General features: G+C 36.6%; 1 protein-coding gene across 4 annotated transcripts in view; it reads left to right on the plus strand.

The window, feature by feature from the left end:
- The window catches only part of AFTPH (aftiphilin), a 46,491-nt gene that overhangs the window by 22,383 nt on the left and 1,828 nt on the right, over positions 1–22,280 (plus strand). For 2 of the 4 annotated variants that reach the window (XM_088134115.1, XM_088134108.1), the window contains 3 exons: positions 1,069–1,129; positions 2,699–2,782; positions 5,816–5,939. In XM_088134115.1, the coding sequence (XP_087990241.1) occupies positions 1,069–1,129; positions 2,699–2,782; positions 5,816–5,939 (269 nt within the window). The remainder of the gene's footprint in view (positions 1–1,068; positions 1,130–2,698; positions 2,783–5,815; positions 5,940–22,280) is intronic. The other 2 variants (XM_088134119.1, XR_015794861.1) reach the window with 2 other exon arrangements.

Here is a 22,280-nt window from a genome sequence, read left to right on the forward strand (position 1 = left end):
TTTAGAGATACTTTGTGACATTTAATTTAGATTCAGATTTGTGCCCAGAAGACTTGTGTTTAGTTCAGAAGACGTTAGTTTTTGTTAATTCCCCTTTTTTTCAGCATTGTCTTGTAAAGCTGCTGTAGGTTCTGGGGGATTTTTTAGAGTAGCATGGCACGGTGGGATTACAGAGGAAAGGTATAACCAGAAAAAGTCCTGTGTCCTTCCTCTAGTAGGAAGTTTCTCCTGGATCCTTGATTCCTTTACAAATGAAAGCAGTCCTTCCGTTCTTGTGAATGGCAACATCTGGATCTTTTTAAAAAATGCAGTATACACTACTAATTATCAGTTTGCAACTCTTCCTTTGTCTTATGCTTCGAAAACAGAAATGTAGGTCGTAGCAGTAGTTGTTCATATATCTTTTGTTGTTTTCTTCATTCTAGTTCATTGTCATACTTAATACCCTAGCCAAGTGTACTAACCAGTCTTTTGAAATGTTAAGTGCACATAAGTCTGCCAATTGTAAGATTTTGCCTTTAAGTGCAAGTCAGTACTGTTTTTCTAATTCTTAAATAATTATGACTTTACTATAATTATTTAGAGAATTCCAGTGATCCATTTTCATTCATCTATTGCATATACCTGATTAAATACATTGTGATTGTCCCCTTTTCAAAGCTGAAAAATTAGAAAATTGTATCTTGTTTTGCTATTTTTGTTGTTACTGTTCTGTTTCCCTTGTATTAATCATTTATACCATTGTTATCTGCCTGTTGTGCCAGAGCAATATCCTTGTCTGGAATAATATCATATTGTAACTTCTAAATACATACTGGCATGGATACCTATGTCCATCATACATATCCAGGCCTCCCAGTACTAGGAAATAATTATACCTTTTCATAGGTTACATGAAATGCATTTTAAGGATTTCATTTTGAACATTTCAGGTGTTGTACTTTGAGTTTGTCTTTTGCCTTTTCAATGGTAGCCTTTTTGCTCGCATGCAGAAGAGAATTTCACATAAGACATTTTATTATACTATGACCTAACTATAAAATCTGATTTCTGACTTTTCAACTCTAGGAATCTCTACCACCTGTCCAGTTTGACTGGAGTAGCAGTGGCCTTACTAACCCTTTAGATGGTACGTCTCTCCGTAGAGCCTCTAGCACCAGAGCTAGAGTTAAGAAAGCTACAAAGTTCAGACAAACGTCTCTCTGCTGATAGCTTAAATATATTATATATTTTTCTTAACTTTGGAAATTCAGGCTTTCTTTCTGTTTAGCTATGCCCAATTTAAAGCAGTCTGTAGTGTTTAAGAGCAAGGTAAGACATATTTTTGCTCAATTTGTGTTACATACACATCACTGTGGAATAAAATATTGTATTAACATGACCTAAGTTTAGAATAGTTAGATTATTTATACTAGTTTATAGCTTTCATCCCAACAGACTGTTGCCTATTTAGGCTTCTTTATAGTTCTAAATAGCAAAATCAAGTGTGTAGTAATGGCTTCCAAGTTTTTATCAAAATCTGTTTGTAAAACATTCATTTTTTAAAAGCTACTTTTCAACCATGTACAAATATTGTATATGATAAAATGCTAGTCCACTTTAAGTTTTGTTCATTGTGAAATTTACTAGAGTAAATCTTTTTGTTAATGGCCGCAAACTGTATTGTCATGATTTTCTCTAGTTAAGTGCCAAAAATAAGAACAAAGCTTCAAAATGTAAAAATATGTAAATTAAACAACATCTGATAAATTAAACAAGATCTAGTAAACATGGCATCTATTCTGTTACAGTTCAGTCATACGTCATGATTACCAGCCATGTCGGTGAACTGAAAACATTGCTAAACAGTGTTTGAGGATGTTACGGTTTTGTGATTCATATGAAGGTGCTGAAGGAAAGCCTGGATGGACTCTCTTGCTGTTGTCTGGTGTCTTATTTCTTCAGTCAATTCATCATGCTTTCTTTTAAAAATTTCTTTAAAATGTATTTCTGATTTTTCTGTTTCAGTATTAAAGGGGAACAATGTAACTTGATACCAAGGAGTTGGTTGTAATGAGAACTATTACTGCCAATATTCCTAAATATTGTTTTGCTATAATGTTTATTAAATTTATAAGTCATATTCTGTGCCTGCCAACCACCTGGGGCAATGTATAGTGAGCTATTAATTATCATAAGGAAGAAAGGGACAAAACACACAATAAAATTTGAAAACAGTATAAAATGAGAACATACAGTCTTTACTGTATTTTTATAGACAACACATTATTAATTGACCATATACAATTTAAGATTGTAAAGTTATATACATTTACTACAATTTGTACTAAGACAGCAATATCTTTTTTCACTTAGAAGAGCGGCTTTGAATTTACAAAATTGTTTCCCTTTAATTGGACATACCCTTCTGATTCTCTCTGGTTCTGTCCATTGTTCTGAAAATGTGGGCTAGCTTTTAAGTTACTAGTATTGGAATCCTTGCTGCATTTGTACATGAGAATGTACATCGACTTGTTAACATCTATAAAAACTGCAAACTAATCTTGTAAGCACTATTATATTTTTTATAAAATGATGTAATAAGTACTAATTATAACTGGCATGTTCAAGTGTGTGTCTTACCCCTTTTTACACATAAATCCCTCCCTTGGCTTACCTTCTATATGGCTGCCTACCAACATGGTCACTGAATTTCAAGCTAGTGGAGGTTCCACTCTTCTGAACCTTGATTTCTTTGGGCCCGTGGATGACAGTAGCTCTAGCACCGCCACCACCATCCCAGGTCAGCCAAACACTAAACACTGCAAATTTAATCTTTTAACTTTTGTACTAAAAGCATGAGCTGCATTATGTGACTTTCCTACAAACAAGAATATATGAGTTTTAATTTATTCTTGGATGCCTATCTTTGACACATAGCTTCTTCCTCCATAATTCGTTCCAATCAGTAGTTAATACTACTTTGTTTTTCTTCTATCGAACTGCAAGTTTGATAATTAGTTTTGTTAATTTTATACCTCAAATGTGCAGTTTTAATTGATGTGTTTAAACCAGAGATATCCAATTTTAAAAAGTGGTTGGAACAAAATATGAGTATTGCTAAAAATATTTTCAGATCATGATCTACCCTTCTGTTTGAGATTAAGCTCATTGGTCTCAATATCAAAATCTGTAGAAGGTAGCAATAGACAGCTGCAAATTTATAAGTAACGGCTGGCATCTAGCTACTTGTAGAAAAACTGAAAAGTTGGTATTACGACAAAAATATCTATTGTAGTTCTGCACAGCAGTTTAATACTTTTGAAATATTTTAAGGCTGAATATGAAAATATCCTGCCAGGTTAGGATGAAATATGGGAAGATAGGACATGCTAACAGAGTACATTCTGCTTCTGTTTAATTCTCTTGATAGGTAAAGGTTTCAGTTTACCTGAATGATTAATCTGTAGCAAAATTATTTTTTTTTTAAAAATGGTCATTCGTCAAGTTTGTTCTGTTAAACGTTGCAGATACAGTCTTGCTCTGTAGTTAAGACTCTTCTACTCTTAATTCTCTTTATGGATCTTAAACAACTGACTGCCTGAGGCAAGATTCTCTGTGTGGATGTAGTCATTTTAGGATATAGCAGAGGCCTCTCTTACCTTGTATTGTTCCAGGGGCACTTAATGGAAGTGGACACAAGGCTATTATGAGACTGAAAGATCTGTGTATGTTATATCTCTTTACCCCATTCTAGTACTCTGCTTGGAGTTCAGATATCTTTACATGGCAAAGCATGCCTCTGTGTACACATGAGAAGGGTACAGGAAAACAAGGCTCTGTTAAGCTTTGGTAATCAAATATCTGGAAAGATTATCCCTTGTCTTTGTAGATATGGAAGCTTTTGGTGGTGTATTATGCTACAAAGGAGACCATTTTAACTCTTGAGTACTGAATGTTAGAACTGACAAGTAAATCATATTTGCTGGAAGTTGGTGATTGAACTTTGTATGAAGCTTATAATTTTCATAGTGTTGCTCATCAGTGCAGTTATTGGCCTCTTGTAAAATCAAATTTGATTTCTGACATTAATTTAAAATAATTATTGTGAAAGTACATAGTTACCTACTCTTGAGTTTTCATTAAAATGTAGTCACCAAATTAATAGAAAACATAGGAAGTAGTGATGTCTGTCTTGTTTCTTGGAAAGTCATTTGCTTCTAGCCTGCAACTCTGAATGTTGAAAATGTATGTAACAGTGTATGTCTGTTCCTCAGCTTGAAGCTTGGTCTTAACTTAGATCCTGAATTCCCTCAATCTCATTAAGGTTTTTAAATATGACCATTTTTATATTAAAGTAGTATGGAAATTTCCAGGCATCACAATATGATGATTAGTAGTACGTGCATTGTCATATTTCATATTCACTTTTTTTTTTAAAAAGGCCTTGGTTTAAAAAATAGTAAAATAAAATTTAGAACATCTTTAGCAATTATTTCTTAATCATATGTGAAGATAATCAGTTTTAGCTACTGTATGTTGTTGGCTAATGACTTGAAAATGTTAATTGTAACAATATGATAAATGTATCACATGATTTAATTGTGATTTTTAAAATTTAAAATGCTTGCAGATTTACATGCTGGCATACCTTAATGGGATTTCTGAAACTTTTTTCTTAACTCTGTATTTTTTCACTGTATGTTTCTGTTTATTTAAGAATTCTGTAAACATCTGAAAATATTTAAAATACTCAGTACCCTGGTTTAACATTCTTATGTTGCATCCATATTTACACAGTTGAGTAGTCGCAAGTTTGCAGTGGATATAGGGTGACCATCTTTGGTTTAACTAAAAGCTTTCTTTGATAGTAATAGGAAATAACAAATTATGTGCACTTTAAACTTCATAAAACTAGTTTCTGAAAACGGTTGGGCTTTTTACCTTGGAGTCCTCATTATAGTACCACTATATAAACTATTTCCCATTTTTTAGATTGCCAGTTTCTACTCCTAGATATGGTGTTTTTTAAAGTGTTGAATTTGGAGTTTATCCAAATGCTAGGATTCCATAAATAGGTTTATTTATTTATTTATTTATTAGATTTTTATCCTGCCTTTTTTTTCATATATAACTCAAGGCAGCAAACATGCCAATACTCCTTCCTCCTCCTATTTTCCCCACAACAACAACCCTGTGAGGTGAGTTGGACTAAGAGAGAGTGACTGGCCCAAAGTCACCCAGCCGGTTTTTCATGCTAAGGCAAGACTAGAACTCACAGTCTCCTGGTTTCTAGGCCAACACCTTAACCACTACATCAAACTGGCTCTTTTAATTTTTAATTATTTTTATTTTTATTTCTATTTTAATTATTTTTAGGATTTCAAAGATCCGTGTCTTCCTTAAAAGCATACTCATAAAAGGGGAGGAACCAAAATATTAAAAAAAGAAAAAACTACTTAAACTTTTTTCCATTACTTAACATGGAGGGAAAAAAATGGCATGAAAACTCTAAATACTACTTGTATAGTGATAATGGAATGAAAATGGATGTTATACAGCAATATAGAATTGAAACCATTTTGTTTTATGATCTCATAAGAAAAATACGATTTAATTTAGTGTAGGCTTCTGTCTAGCTTTTAGGTCAGTTTTATCTGCTGCTCTGATCTCACTTAATGGAATGTGGTGGAAATTAACAAGATGCATATGATTTGCTTATTAGGAATGTTGATAGTTCAGATGTTTACAGACAATGGAAATAAAAATCCCTTAACTGAGATTGTATGCATGCAATTTCTGCTATCTGGTACTGATTATAATTTTATGCTATAAGGTGTGGATCCAGAATTGTATGAGTTGACAACTTCCAAGCTAGAAACTTCCAAAACCACCAGTAAAGTGACTGATGCATTTGCAAAGCTAATGTCTACAGTAGAGAAAGCAAGCACATCAGCAAGGTAAATTGCATTGACTAGTGACATTTAATGATTCTTGAATGCTGATATATTTTGTAAATTTATTTGATTGATTGATTGATTGATTGATTGATTGATTGAGCCATGTATCTCACAACTGGGTGAAGTACAAGTATTAAAACAACAACTACAACCATTAACCCATGATGCCTGAGGTAAAAACAATACATCCCAACCATGAAAAACCACATCAGTAGCAGAGATTATTTGGGGCTGTTTTTAATCCTGTTAATGGACCAGAGTCACTTGATGAATGGGCAGCCTCACTAAAGATGATGATGATGATGATGATGATGATGATTGAATCTCTCATGTTGCTGGTATTAAGACAGTAGCACTATTCTGCTTCTTAACACCATAATTACTGTGTAATTTGTTTATTAGATTGAAATTGGTTGTTAAAACGGTTGCTTTTTTAACTTTTAGCCTACTTCACGAATATGCTAGCATCTTGTGTCTTAGTTGCACTGCTGAAAGCTCAGGAGTATGCCACAAGGCTGATATTCCTCCCTGAAACTTACAGTTTACTGCAAAGGACACATGAACCATAACTTTTCTACTGTTGTACCTAGTGGCTCACAAGTTGTCTTCAGAAATGTACTAATTTATTTATGTGTATGTAAAACGTACAGAACATACACATGCATATGCACACACGCTCTAGCATAATTCGCTTCCTATTTCTAACCTTGACAATTCTTTCATTCTCCACTTGAAGATACCCTAAGTTTTTGGCGTAAATATCAGGCATTGACCAGGAATGGGCTTCCTGAGAAACAGAAGTCATTTAGTATCTGATTTAGGAGAAAGGTTACAAAAGCTTGAGCAGAATAATTAAGGCTGCTCAGTATGGAATCTCGAACTCTAATGTGCAAGTAAAATAAAGGATTATTTTAAAGGCCAGTTTGTTTTTATATTTTGCCTTTGCTTTGAAAAGTATGCAAGTTGCCAGTATAATAGATTGTGAATGTGGGATAGGTTTTCTAGAGAACAGTTTATATATTTGAATGAATTGTATTTTGTGGCTCTTTATTCTGATACTATTCTTGATTGACTTGGAACTTAAGTGATTATTCCCACATATATATCAGCAGACTATACATTATAGAACAAGTTGTGGTGGTATGAAAAATCTAACAAAAGTTTTTAAACTGAATAAATCCATTCATGCAAAATCAGCAGTTGCTACAGCTTAAACCTAAAGCTTCTCACTACTGTAGTCTGTCTGTCCCCAAGCTTAAGTGGTAATAAAATACAGTATGTGCATAAAATATAAAATTTTCTTTTGATCTTAAGACAGACTGCTCCACCCATAGCATTCCATTGGAAATTCCAAGGTAACTGCATTCAAGGGAACAAAAAAATGTTTCAGGTGTTCTGGCTAAGGAAACAATGGGAACTCAGTATGAGCCCCTTGCTCTCTTGTTTTATAGTCCAGGGTCACAAAAGTAGGTGGAGTGACAATCCATATTGGCTGCCACCTGCAGAAAAATTGGTTGAGAGGGACAGCTGAATTATTTATTTATAAGGCTTATAGGTTGCTTCAATTATACTCCAAGCAGCTTACATTCCCAATTACAGTAAAAATATTTACTAAAAATAAACAATAAACACAATAAAAATAACAACTCTCACTTATATCACATTAGGAAACAACGATCCAGAAATTCATACCAACTTCTTGTTTTAACAACCAGATCTTAATGGATTTACCAAACCTTAACAGGGTTGGTGCCAGTCAAATCTCAGGAGATACATTCCCAGAGAAAGGGAACAGCAACAGAGAAGGCCCATCTCTACAACTATTGGTGACAATACTCCATTGGAATAGAAACTTCCAAAGATCCCTTCTAGATCTTACTGAATGGGGAAATACCATTGGGATCAGAAGGCCCCAAAGATACCCAGGTCCTAAACCATGTCTGCCTTTAAAGGTGACAGCCAGCATCTTGAATTGCACACAGAAGCAACTGATAATCAGTGTAGTGTTGCTCAGGTGTGACAAGTCATACCTTTAATTGGCCAACGGTAGCCTCATCTGGATGGTCTTCAAGGGCAGCAACCTTCCCAGTTTCCAGTTACCAGAACAGCATCTTGGCTGCATTTCCTGTTTGATCCAGGGTTATAATGTACAGCTGAACACTATCAGAATCAGATGATATCTGACACCATGCTGCTGGATGTCCTTCCCCAGCAGCTTCAAGTCAACGTGTTAAATGGGAAGGATAAGAGGAACAAGCCCCAGGACATCCCACAATGGAGGGCCCTATGGCTCAAACACTTTCCCCCTACCATCTGGACATGACCCTAGAGAAAGGAGATCTACTGCAAAATAGTAACCCCCACCTACAACTCCCAAAGGCAGTCTAGAAGTTTATCATGGTCAACGGTATTAAAGGCTGCTGAGATATCTAGAATGACCAGGAGGATTCCACTGACTCTATTCTAGTCCCACCACAGATCATCTGCAAGAACAATCAATGTGGTCCTATTTCTGTGCAGACCTGAAACCCATTTGGAAAGTGTTCAGATAATTGGCTTTATCCAGGGTCCCATACAACTGTGTACCCACCAAGTTCTCAACTGCCTTCCCCCAAAAGAGGAGATTGGAAGCGAGCCAGTAGTTCTCTAAAACAGCTGGTTCAAGCAATGACTTCTCTAGGAGGGGGTGCACCATCATCTCTTTCAAGGCAGATGGGACAGCCCCCTCTGCCAGGGATGCATTTTCCACCATTCTGACCAATCTTCTATCACCTTCCTGGAGGCTTTCAGCAACCATAAAGGGCAGGAATTTAATCCACCGATGCAAGAACTAATGTCACATAGAAACCTACCCATTTCCCCAGGATCACTTCAGAAAATGTTTTTTAAAATCTCATATAATTTATGGAAGCAGTTGTTTTCTGTGGGTGCACTAATCTGAGCCTTGCCTTGGAGGTGCTAATTGAAAGAAATCTGTGGAGAATAATTATTTAATGTTCTTTTAAAAAAAAAATACACAGTTAACCTACATTCCTTTCAGTTACCTCTAGGGAATGCTATGAAAGGTCATTGAGACACAACAAATCAGATGGTACAAATTATATTCTGAGCATCCAGTACAAAGGAGCAATGCTCACCAAAGTTCTGAGTCTCTCCTTTTTCTCTTTTTGCCATCAAGTAGTTACCCAGATGTTTATAGCTCTGTTCAGAGTGCTTGACAGTCAACTGGGTGCTAGTGCATGTACTTTAACACTCAATCAACCACTCAGAGCAGCATAGAGAACTTCCTGAAAGAATATTGTGTTGTTGGATTGATAAGCTTAGTGTGTGTGGGGTGTCTGTACACACCAACTGTGCATGCTCTTACGTTCTATTGATTGTGGAACTTTCAGTTTGCCTTTGAAGATACAGGCTGACTTTGTTTCTAAAGGCAACCTAAGTTTCTATATCTTGTGCTAGACACACAAATACGTACAGAGTGCGCGTGCGTACCTTACCTCAATAAGCCAACCAAACCAATATTATACTAATACTCTTTGCTTTTATATTCGCTGTTGAAGTATGTCCAACACTTACATTGAACTAGAACACAGTAGTGCATGGGCATGTATTCAGTTTTGCATTTGCCTGCCTTCTTTTTCAATTTACCTGCCTTTTCTTTCAGACTACACACATGTAAACTGACTACATAAACTCTAACTTCCCCATAACGGTTCATTTTTACCAAAAAAAGAACAGTAGGCTATGTTCCAGGAAAGTAGACAATGGCATTATGAGACTGCAAGTAGGATAATCCCCCTTTCTCTGCCTAGGTTATCATTTGGTGGTCAGAGCAACACTTTTGTGCTGCATGTGCAGTATATGGAGTGAGACCTCACAGCTAGTGCAGTGTATTGTCACATCTGGATCAGTAAATGGGGCCCAGCAACCTCATCAATGGCTATGGGTGAAGGTGGATAGGGCATGGCAGTGGAGCTGAAGGAAAGTAGGGATGCTATGGAAAAGATGGTAGAAAAATCCAGTGCAATTAAAATTCTGTAATTCTATTTGGGGTATCTGGCTAATATGAGCACCACTGATGTGCTGTTGTTAGCCTTGTGAGGTAGTCTAGACAAAAAGCCCAACCAGGAGTACTAGCTCTATCTTTATTGTAAGGCTACATTAACAGGATCTGGCAAGTTTGAAAGTACCCCTTCTGTCCCTTACTTTTACTCTCCCCAAAACTAGGGAGAGACCCTTTTGAGACCCTTTTGCCGCCCCTCCTCTTTCAGACTCAAATTTTGTTTAGCGGACTGTTGCCTAGGCTGCCGTTCTTCCTCATGTCTCCCAAGGTCATTCCCAGATACCATTACAGCTGTTCAGGAACTGTGAAAGATGCCAGGGTGAGCAATGTGGACCTGGGCCCCCCTTGTTTATTATTAAATCTATATCCTGCCTTCCTGAATATTCCATTCAGGGCAATTAAACATTCTGTTCCATTCAGGTCAGTTAAAACTACAAAAGGCAGCAGGAATCCAATTGCTAGTCCTTTGCAGGAGCCTTCCTGATCCTCTCTGTCTCTCCTAATGGCATTCAAATCCAAAATGGCTCACTGTGCCCTGTGCTGCTTAAATGTCTGCTGCTGCTTTCTAATATTCCACTCCCTCAGATCACCTCTGCTTTTATCCCCACAATTACCTCCTTAGTTTGGTTGGGGTGAAAGAGAAGGACTGGCCCAAAGTCATCCAATGAGCTTGGTAGTCAAATGAGGAATTAAATCTGGATTTCCCTGATCTAAACCTAAAACATTAATTGCTGGTCCCTGCCACTGATTCATCCTGGCTGCTGTATTGGTCCAGGCAGGAAAATCAAAGTCAGTAGTTGGATGGCAGGAGGCAAGACAGCACTCCATTTATGTTGCCCAGAACAGCACAGAAAACTGGAAGCAGCTCAACTTGAACTGGGCAGTTGTGTTCCTGGTATGGAATGCCTGAAACAGTCATTTGAAGCTCAACACAGTTCATGCACAAACTGTATTTCACATCTCCAGTAGCACTTCACATTGCTTTGTACGGTTGATTTGCTCATACCTCTACTTACACTGTTTTTGTGAGTGTGTATTCCATTGTATGTGTGTATTTGTATATAAATTGCATTGTACTGTATAAGTTGCCCTGGCAGTGCCTGAACATGTTTCTTACCTGTCAGTTTTCCTGGTATGCTGTGAGGATTCCTGTTTGAATTTTGTACAAAACTAAGTATTTGATTTTTAAGAGCAGACTACAAATCATAAAAATATAACTGGTGCTGCTATACAGAATAAAAGGAAAAAAATGACTAAAAGAAGAGGGCTACAACTGGCTTCCTCAAGTTAATTGGTGGAATTCCTGCATTTAATTGCAACATTAAATTCTGTCCACAATTACTGCATGTAAAATGAGGATGTGTTCATCTCAGAAGTATAAAATATGTCCCTTACAAGAAATGTATTCCAGATTTCAGAAACTATTTCTTTAGCAACTCAAGCATTCTAAATTGCTACTATATAAAATGGCCTTTTTTCATCTGAAACACATTTGGGTGAATTGGGCTCCTGGTGTTTAGCTAACATGAAATCTAACCTGTCTAGAGGGCACCAAGCAGAAGAAAGTTGGCTAACCTAAAGTTCTTATGATACTTCAATATTTTGCCACTAGGGGGAGTACTAAGCCTCAATGATCTTGGGTTATTTTAAACTTGGTTCTTTAGCAGTTCTACTGTAAGCACAGGAAAGTTTCCCTTCTGACACAGTTTGGTGTTGTTTTAAAGATAACATACTAAAGGATTTAGCCATTCAGACCATTCCTTGACTTTGTTACTGGACTATATTATCCAAAAGCAGTTATAGTGCATACTATTTTTGTCAGTTGTTCACAGTGTTAGATCTCTGTATTTGGACTGACATTCACAAATTTGCTCTGAGTTGCCTGAATTTTGCTCCACTGGTCTATTAACTGACAGTATTTTTCATTTATTATAGTCATCTAGGTGACTTTTAAAATGTTACAGAGCAAATAAAAGGTAAAGTCTCCAAGTCAAGCTCATCTCCTGTGACTTCACGTCCACCTCTCTGCAGTTATCTTGGCTACAGTGATTTGACATGGAAGTGATTTGCCACTGCCCCTTCTGGGATGTTTTTTGACTTCCCAGTCTAGCCTGCAGTCCTGGTAGTCCCTAGAAGTCTCCTATCCAGGTACTATCCAGGCCCAACCCTGCTTAGTTTCTGAGATTCAGTAGAGCTCTCTCTAGGCATAGCTAGGTAGTTGGAGAAAGTAGTAGGAAATAAAAAAATAAAATGAAGAGCATCTGAGCATAAAGTAACAAAAATTGAAATGAATGGTACCTTTCCAAATATAAGAATTTGCATATTGTACCTGCCTCTAAGCATGACCTTACTTTATATTGTTTAACCTGTTCCTACCCATAAATTTGCAGTTGAACAGCTATGTAGAGCTAAAACTTGTTAGATACCATCCCCTGCTTGTAGTACAGGTAGTCCTTGCATTACGACCATTCATTCAGCGACCAAAGTTATGACAGAGCTGAATAAGGGGGCTTAACAACTGGTCATTGAAATTCTGGCTGTTGCAGCACCTCCATGGTCATGTGAACAAAATTTGGGTGCCTGGCAACCAGCCTGCATTTACGACCAGTTGCAGCTTCACGTTATCACCATTTGCGCCCTTCCCTGCCAGCTTCCCCCAAGCAAAATCAATGGGAAGCTGGCAAGGACGGTCACAAATCACTGGGGTAAGTCAACACCCCCTCCAGCCTTTCTTCACTTGCACGCACTGTGCCCTCCTTCCCCTTTCACTCACACACACCTTGTGCCCTTTCCACGGCCTCCCTGTGATTACACGCACGCACGCCACACCCTCTTTCCATGGCCTTCCTGCAGTCGCACACATGCATGCATGTACCCTGTACCCTCTTTCCTTGGCCTCCCTGCACTCGCACACACGCACCCCCATGCCCTCTTTCCACGGCCTCCCTGTGATCACATGCAGCCCACACCCTCTCTCCTTGGCCTCCTTGCAATTGCACATACACATGCATGTACCCCGTGCCCTCTTTCCCTGGTCTCCCTGCGATCACATGCACCCTGCATCCTCATTCCCCAGCCTTTTTGAGCTTGTGCTGCACTGGGCACCCCCTCCCCCAACTCATGCATGGCCTCCCAGGGCCTCCCCCACCCCTTTGTGACACCCTCAGGCTCCTTACCTGGGACTTCCTCTGCTTCCTGCCTAATGACCCATGTATTTTGGGTTACAACAACCGGGACTGCCTGGATTTATGACCACATCACTTATAACGATGGCAATCCTGGTCCCAATTGCAGTCGTAACTCAAGGACTACCTGTCGATGTTGGAGGAAGTTTGGAAGTTGCACAGAAACAGTTTGCATACTGTCCTCCTGTAGCTTAGGAGCAGCTGGAATAGTATACACATTTCCAGAATTCGTAATTGGTGAATAAATACTCACTTTGAATTAATGTTTGTCATTTAAATCACAAATGCTGATGAAAGGAAAAAAAAAATAGATTTCTGTAGGTTCAACAATCAGGAGAAAAAAATACATCTTAAAGCAGCATTCCTGATAATTTGCAGATCTGTTTGGCTTGGAACTGTCGTGAAATGAAGCCAGTGTTGCTCATTCTACAAAAGGAACGTATGAGAGATACCGATGTGTTTATGTCATTTTAGAGGAAACAGAATTTGTTTTCATAATCATTACAGTAGCTAGAACCTAAATATTAGGTATCTTTTCTCCCTCCCCACCCACTTTTATACTGCAAGCTATTCTAGGGGGACCAAGTATAGCAGCCCTTCTTAAAAATCAGCTCCTTGCACACAACAGCTCTGCTAAAATGCTTTTTCCATTTTGTGCTTCATTATGGACTGTCATAAAGGCAGAAGGGTTGGATTAAAATTGTAGAAATAAAAAAAAGTGTGAATACTTTACCAGTCTTATTTGGCACATTATGCTTTATTTACTGCATTTTATCATGTTTTGGGGATAATTATTATCTCCCAAAGTGTCTTGCACCAATTTAACAAGAGGCAGGCCAAACCCTCAGGCTCAGAATCCCTCTCCCCCCCACTCCACACACATACCCTGAAACACAACTACACACAAACACACACATAAAAAGGGCAGAGAAGAGAGAGAAATGGGAGATAACAGGAGATTGATTCTTCAAGACTAGACTGAAAAGGAGAATAATCTGCTGGCATTTATTATAAGCTAAAATGCTCAGCAGAATCAAGCTTCCTAAGTATCAGTATTGTACAGGCTTTTTTTTCACATAGGAAGAAGAATGTCTTTTATACATTTAGTCTAGCCTAAATAGACTGTCTAAATCAGTGTTTTTCAAACTTGACAACTTTAAGATGTGTGGACTTCAGGTCCCAGAATTCCCCAGCCAGCAAGCTGGCTGGGAATTGAAATCCACACATCTTAAAGTTGTCAAGTTTGAGAAACACTGGTCTAAATCATAACATCCAGAGGTCACCCGCTGAAAGGATTTAAATATTAAACTGCTGATCTTTTAATAAAATATAATATGTCACATCAGTCTCTGTACATGAACACTGGAAAGTGGCCAGTGTTCTAAAAATGTAGGAATTCACAAGCTACTTAAAGATTTTTCCAAGTAAATTTTTGGAAAATCTTATTTTAAATGAAAAAACATAAAAGGTTGTATCTGGCTGAAGGAGAATCATCATGGATTCTTCAAAGGGATTTTTTTTTCTCATTAATCTTGCTTGGGAAGTTAACAAGTTTGTGGATAGGAATGATTAAGTAGACATTATAGAGTAATAGCAATTGTCCACTTAGTAGTTCTCAGATTAGAAGAATAAAATCTGGAATTATGGGGGTGTGGTGATATGGTCAAGTTTATCAATGATATAAATTTTCAGCCCATTAAAATAGCAAACTTAGTTCAGAGTAAATAAGTAAAAAAACGATGCATATTAGAGGAAAAAATCCTAGCCAGTATATCTAGCTGAAGAAAAAGGGTGCTTAAGGTTGTAGTGGATAGCTCAATGACAGTATTGACTCATTGCTGTGAAAATAGCAAATGGCATGTTGAGGTTCCTTAAGAAGGAAAAAATCTTATGTTAATAAGATTTCTACTAATACACCATTATACTTGGAAAACTGCTGGTGAAGATGGAATAGGGACAACAAAGATGATGAAGTGCTGTAAGGATTTCCTCTATTAAAAAACATTATGATTTGGGGGCTTTTAGTTTTGGGGGAAAAACAGCAGATTTGAAGAATATTTTTATTAATATTTTATTGCATTTTTAAAGAAAATATAGAGAAAACAATTTAAAACAACAAAAAATCCTAAGAACAAACAATTAAGAAAAATACATTTATTTTTGTATAAAGTATTTAGGAAGTGTTTTTTTTTTTAAATCAGAGCCAATATGTGAGTTCTAGTTAATTTTTGTGTGAATACCTTTGAACAAATCTGATACTTACACTTTTTTAAAACCAAGGAATTTATAGATTACTTTTATAGTTGATGATTAATGTCATTATGCAGACCACTGTCCCCCAGCACTTTAGTGCAGTACTGATAGACAGCACATACAGTTTTTGTAGCCCAAGGTGTGAGAAGTAATTATTTTATGCCAGCTTTTCTCTATTTAGGGTTTGCATAAAAGATACACACACCTCACTGCAAATGTATGGTGATCATTAGACCATGAATTTATCTGGAAGAGCTTATCTTTGGCAGAATTGCCCCTTAAATTTTAAATAATTGTATGGAATGTACACTTATTTTCTGTAGAACTAAGCATAAATATGTGTTTGGGGAAAAAGAATACAAAGTGTCTCCAATCCTTAGTATTTTAGTTCTAAAATAGAATAAAGTTTTAATACAAACTTTACAGCTGATGGACCTAATTAGTTTTAGTTCTGGCTTCAGTATTCTTTATCAAACTCCTTTAGGTATCTTTTCTTTAACTTCTGCTAATAGTCAAATATTATTTTAAAAAAGTAGTTTTCAGTCTTTCTGAACAACAGAGTTAAGCAGAAAATACTTTCTTAGATGTCTTTCCACCCAGTTAATACTCTAGCGTTTATTGGCTGGTTCTGATAAGAGGCATGTTACATGTAGGAATGTTGATTGAATATCTGTCTGGCTTAAATTGCTACTAAACTGAAGACATTGGCCGCTTGCATCTGAAAATGCATTACCAAATAAAAGCTTTAGAAAACAGTAACTGAAAAAAATCAACTGCTGATATGGTGAAGCTGACTAATTTCTGAACATAGGTGAGATGGAACACTAAGAGAAGGTTTCAAAAATGTGGAAGAGGAGTCATGGTAGATCAGCATTAGATTGTGGAACTTTCTGCTATGCCATGAGCTTTTGTAAACTTCAAAATATTTACTATATTTTACAATAACAGTCTTGGAAATTTCTAGAAAATAGTGTTATTTTATCTGTTACTACCGCATTGGTAATCTGGAAACATAGCATATGTGTAATGATGTACTAGCCACATTGTCAGTCACTCACTTGTTTGCTCTTAACTAGTGTCTGAGAGTGATGTATCATGATATATTCTGTCAACCCAAGTGAATAAAACAGTTGAAGTTAAATTTCTATTTAAAGAAGTCCGATGAAGCTGCAGAGGAATTAATACCATCAACAAGTAATGGAAATATAATTATTTCTCAAGAATACCATACACCTAGCAACAACAACAACAAAATGTATGTGCCACAGTGTATTTATTTCTTTTGCAGTTTTGTCTAATAGTTCTTCAGAAATTGAATGCCCTTTGGAAAGAAGCCACCAGCAATATCAGAATGCTTCAGCTGGTTTTTGTTTTAAAAAGAGCAAATTGAACATTCAAAAGAAAGTAATTCAGGTTATGGGAATTGGAAATGAGTGTGTCTCCCCTTAAAACATCTTTTTTATATTAACTTCGCATTGCTAAATTAAAGAGAAATTTCACCGTTGGCAAAGATTTAACTATGTCTTGTTTGTTGGATGCAATCCGGAAACTTTTGGGAGATGAAACCAGTAAAAAACTGAAAAGACTCCCTCCTTCTCACACTTTGATTTTAAAATGTGTAACTATGATGAACAAAGATGCTCAAGTTTTTAAAAATTTTTTTAAAGAGATGTATGGTCTTCAGTTATATAAATGTATTGATCGTGCTGACAAAGCTCTGCTACTTGTTTATGTTATTTGTTTGATTGGGACAAAGAAAAGGTTAAAGAAGAATTCTTAATCTGCTTGGCACAAAAGAAACAACTGATGCTGAAATATTTTTCTCCTTGTCGGATTATTTCTCAGAGGCCAAAAACGTTAGACTATGTTTCAGTTTGCAGTAATTGTGCAATTAATGAAGTTAATAGGTAGAACAACTAAAAATCAATGATTAAATTATTATTATAATTAAAATAGGATTAAAAATCAGATTTATACATTTAAATATTTTTAAACTTTTCCTAAAACATTTTGTTAAAAATGGATATAGTTTAAAGAAATAATCATGAACATTGACCAAGTACAAAGAAAGATCAGTGAACAGAGAACTTGAAATGATGAGATAGATCTGGGCCAAGTGGAGAACTCTAGATATAAATGCAGGGGATCAGGAAGATAGAAGATGAAACCAAAAGTGAGCAGAACCCGTCCCTGCAATCCTCAGTTTTGGTCCTGAACTGTCCTGTTGGCTAACTAAAGTAACATACTGGAAAAGACACCCCATTTGGTAGAATTTGAATGAAGTGCCTATACTTCTGGGTAAGACAGTCAAGTGCATACAAAATATAATTATGTGTAAAGAAATGTATGGCCTTGCATCCTGAATGAAGCACCATTTTGAGAACTGCTCCTGCTTTGTGAAGATTTTGAAAGAAGCATGTCTGAATATAGGAGCTTCAGGGAACCAATTGTGACACACTTCTTTTTATGAGAACCATTAGTTTTCTCTGATCATAGCTTTTTGGATAAGCTTCTCAAATTACTGTAGAATATTTGAACAAAAATAGAATTATCACATTGTGGTCTAGGATGGTTTCTCTTGAGCCCTCTCTTGATATTTTTGGCCCTGATCATGTCATCTATACCTTCATACTTTTGTTCCCCAAGCTCCCTCAGAACAGGTCAATGATACAGCGTGCCCAACAGTCCACTGTGCTCCATCTTGCTTCACAGAGAAACAAACAGCCACCCTGCTGCTGGGATTAGTTAACTGAGTCAATTAAGCTCTTTTGGTGTTCTCATACATACTTAACTCCCTATTGCTCAGTTAAGTGTGTCATGAGAGGAGGGCCATTGTTTATTAATAAAATAGATAACTAAAAAATGCATGTGCATGCTTTTTTGTTGTTGTTGTTAAAATAACATTTTGATTATTGAACAGAGTAGCTAGAACAAACAAGATCCTTAGTAAAATATAAAAGTGGGTGATAGTTGTTCTCCTGCAAATCATAGCAAAAATATCCTCAAAACCTCTATGATGATTAATAACTACTAATCACAAGTTTGTATCTGCTTACTTGGTACTAAGATCATCCCATTTTTTAATGAAAAACTGAAAAGAATCTGGCTGATTGATTTACATAATATGCACATTCCAAAAATAAAAATGTGTCATTCTCTAAGTATTGAAGAAAATGCATTTAGGCTATATAAAAAGTAATACACACTTTTACTAGAAATGATTACAGATTGTTCCTGACTTATCAATAAATTGTACTTTAAATCAGTGTTTTTCAACCTTGGCAACTTTAAGATACGTGGAATTCAACTCCACAAGTCCACACATCTTAAAGTTCACAAGGTTGAGAAGCACTGATCTAAATCATTAAATTAAATCTCCCTGGTTAGTAATTTAATTTGATTGAAATCAAATCCTACAAAAAATTAAATGAGTAAGACCAAATGTACAAGGCACATACTATATTATACCCCAAAAAGTGTTGGCAAGCAAAAGAATAGATACCTAATTAGATGAAGTGCAAGCAACAGCTGACAAAATGATCTATTTCATGAAATCCAGCTTTCTTCATTCTTGATTGTTTATCATCTTGTGTGTTGAAATGGGATTCCCCTTCCCCTACCCCCCTACCCCAACTATTACACAAAGATTTCACTGGCTGGTAAGAGTTATTGCAAAGTTTGCAGATTTAAGAGAGAAATAACTGTATTTATATTGAACAAGTTGTAACTTTGCTTGGTCCTTTAAAAACCTAGAGAAAAACAAGAAGTTGTGTTATTTTGTGGCTAAATTTCAACTTTTGAATGAGATAAACTTGTCATTCAAGAAAGGTGTGCTTGGCACTATAATAAAATTGGTGAGGAAATTAAAACCTGGATCAAAACAATTAAAAACAACTATTTTGATATTTTTATTACCTGAATGGAATTTTATGAAGGAGGCAAAAGAGAGAAACAAAGATTATTATGTTACATACCATATATACTTGCATATAAGCCCATCTGTGGATAAGCTGACTCTTGGATTTTTAAGCAAAATACCATGAAAAATGTGCCACCTGCAAATAAGCCAACCCTTGAAATTTTTGTATGTTTTAATTTTCACAATTAGCTTATCTACTGGTGGCACATTTTTCATGGTATTTTGCTTAAAAATTTGAGGGTTGGCTTATCCATGGGTGGGCTTATCCACAAGTATATACAGGATACACTGGTACTTTAAAAAAAGTATTACCGTAAATACTTGCAGATAAGCCCAGCTGCAGATAAGCTGAAACCAATTTTTTTGGTGCATTTTGGCACCTAAATTTCTCAACTTATCCACAAGTATATTCAATAATCTTATTATTACTTATAATTTGAAAATGCAGTTACTCCAATTTGAGGGGATTTATTGTATCACATTGTAACATTCAAAAAAGAGGTTTAGACAAAAGTTCATAGAGAAGTTGATGGAGCTTTTACAGGAAAAACTATTGAAGTTTCTACTACTTTTTCCTTCAGTATGTTTATGAAAAAATAAGATTCTCAGCACTCAGTATAACTTACACCAAATATTTAAAAACAGGCTGAAGATTGTACAAGAATGGATTTTAGTAGTGGGAGGGGGAGGCTGCAGTTATTAATTTATAGTAGACAACTTTGTACTATCCAACATGGCATAATGCAGTCCTCAGCTTTTCCCATCTTATAGTAACCACCGCTCTATCAAAGAAACCTTGAGTGAAATAAAAGACCCACTTTTTCCAAAAGTTACATATTTACAAGCAGCCTGTAATTAAATTTATCACTTATAGCAGCTTTTATGAAAGCCCTGCACATATCTTTTCAGTAGGTCAGGAATAAAAGTAGAAGCGTGATTATGCAATATGCTGGCATTGCACACTTTTTTGTTTATGCTTCCCACTCCCCAGAATTCATTCTGTTTCTCAAGCCTTACAGACCTCTCCACACTCCGTCAAAGATTGTAGTCTGGTGCAACATGGCTTAATACCAACTACATTGTTCTCTTCATCTTGGGTGATGAAATGCTCTTGGAAACCTCAAAGCTTATTTTGTAAACCTTCATTTGACTTTTTAAAAAGTATTGCCTCAATAGTGATTTTTGTCTTTTTCCTCATTGTTAACATAATTGCTTTTGCTTTTTAAGTTACTGGCAGGCAAATAAAAGGGATCTAAAAATGCCCATAAGGAGTTCCCACTTCCAAATAATAATACTCAGAAAAAAAATCACATTACAACAATGTTAGAAAATAGCTAACACAATTGTATTTTTAAAAGGTGCCCTCCACACAAACAACACAGTGCTCCCCATCATCCCATCCACCCTCTCCACCTCCCATGTTTATTCCCATTTTCTTTTTACCAGATGGTTGGCCATGCTGTAAATCCAGGAAGAGTCATCTTTGGAGATGAGACCAAATAGTCTCTCGATCCTCAACATACATCCTCAACAGAATAGATTGGAGTCCAGCTGTAGAGCCTAGAAGAAACCACCCCACCCTCTGATGGCCATTGCTGTGAGATAGATGGGTGGCAATGTACTGACATTATCAGTAAGTGCTGCTCATACCTTTGGCCAGCCTGCCAAGAGCAGTTCCAAAGGAAGCAGCTGGACAGGCCAGGGATAGGTGCCTACTCAAGTCTTTCAGGACCATACAGTGTGTGACCATCCATCAGTGCAGATGGGATGGTCTTCTCCAGCCAATCCCACAACAGGGAGTTCCTCCTTTTCCTCTTATGAGGGAATGTACTGTATTAGGAGCAACTATTATCTGCAAGTCTGGTGGCATTTCACTTGGTGTGTGTGCTCATGTACCTCACACTTAGCTACTTTTCTGTTTCTGCATTTTTTTCTTCACAAAGGAAAGTATGTTAAATGCCTCTTTCCCCACGGCACTCTAAAATGTTGGCATCCAAGCCTATTCATTTGAAACTTCCTGCATCCCATCTAACTGTCTGTGGACCACCAGTGGTGTACATGCAGTTGGTTGAGAGCCACTCTTGTAACAGATGCTTTGCCTTAGTACAGGAAATTACAATCTGCCTGCATGAAGAAGTCCCCAGCATTAAAATCTGCAAAAAGCATTACAAACAAAGAGGATGTATTTGTCACCTTGCCTCCTGCAAAAATCTAAGCAGGAGGAACATTAATGGGATTTTGGCTCTGCAAATAGCTTTAAACAAACAGGAATATATTGATACTTCTGTATTGTTGCTTGAAAGAATCGTGTTCTTATCAACATAAACAGGAGTGCTAAGTCTGTCATCAGCACAGTATGCAAGCTTAAATTGCCACTATAGAAATTTCATAGTAAATATATAAATTAAATATATTAAATAAATGTATGCATTTGGGGTTGAACTAAGCAGATTCATGGATCTTTTGCACATATTTGTGGATGTTGTACAGTTGTGTATGTTGAGATAACCTGGAGGGACTTGTTTCTGCCCAAGATCCCAACAACATGTGATTATACTTAGGTGTTTTTCACTTGAAGGAACAATAAGTTAGGTGTATTCATACTTCTGGCTGGCTGTTTGTTAACAACTCATTCTGATCAGAAGGATGAGCCTCAGAGAATGGCAAAGTTGAAATCAGCCCTTGTCTTCAGTTATCTCTGCACTGTGCACTCTTCCCACCCCCATTTCAGCATTATATCATGTACATATAAGCATTCCTTTGCATGCTGTACTACAAGGAGACATCAATCCCAAAAGGAAATGTAAGGTCTCTCTGTGTTTAGTGAGGCATGTGATAGTTGGAAACAAATTTAAAATTAAGGGTGAGTGTAAGCAGACTGCTTGGTTTTCATGCAGTTCCATTTGAACAGCGAAGAGCAA

Source organism: Python bivittatus, unplaced genomic scaffold, assembly GCF_059951505.1.
Source record: "Python bivittatus isolate LINGU-HERP-01145 unplaced genomic scaffold, Pbiv_v1 ctg000020_np1212, whole genome shotgun sequence".
In the NCBI taxonomy this organism is placed as follows: domain Eukaryota; kingdom Metazoa; phylum Chordata; class Lepidosauria; order Squamata; family Pythonidae; genus Python; species Python bivittatus.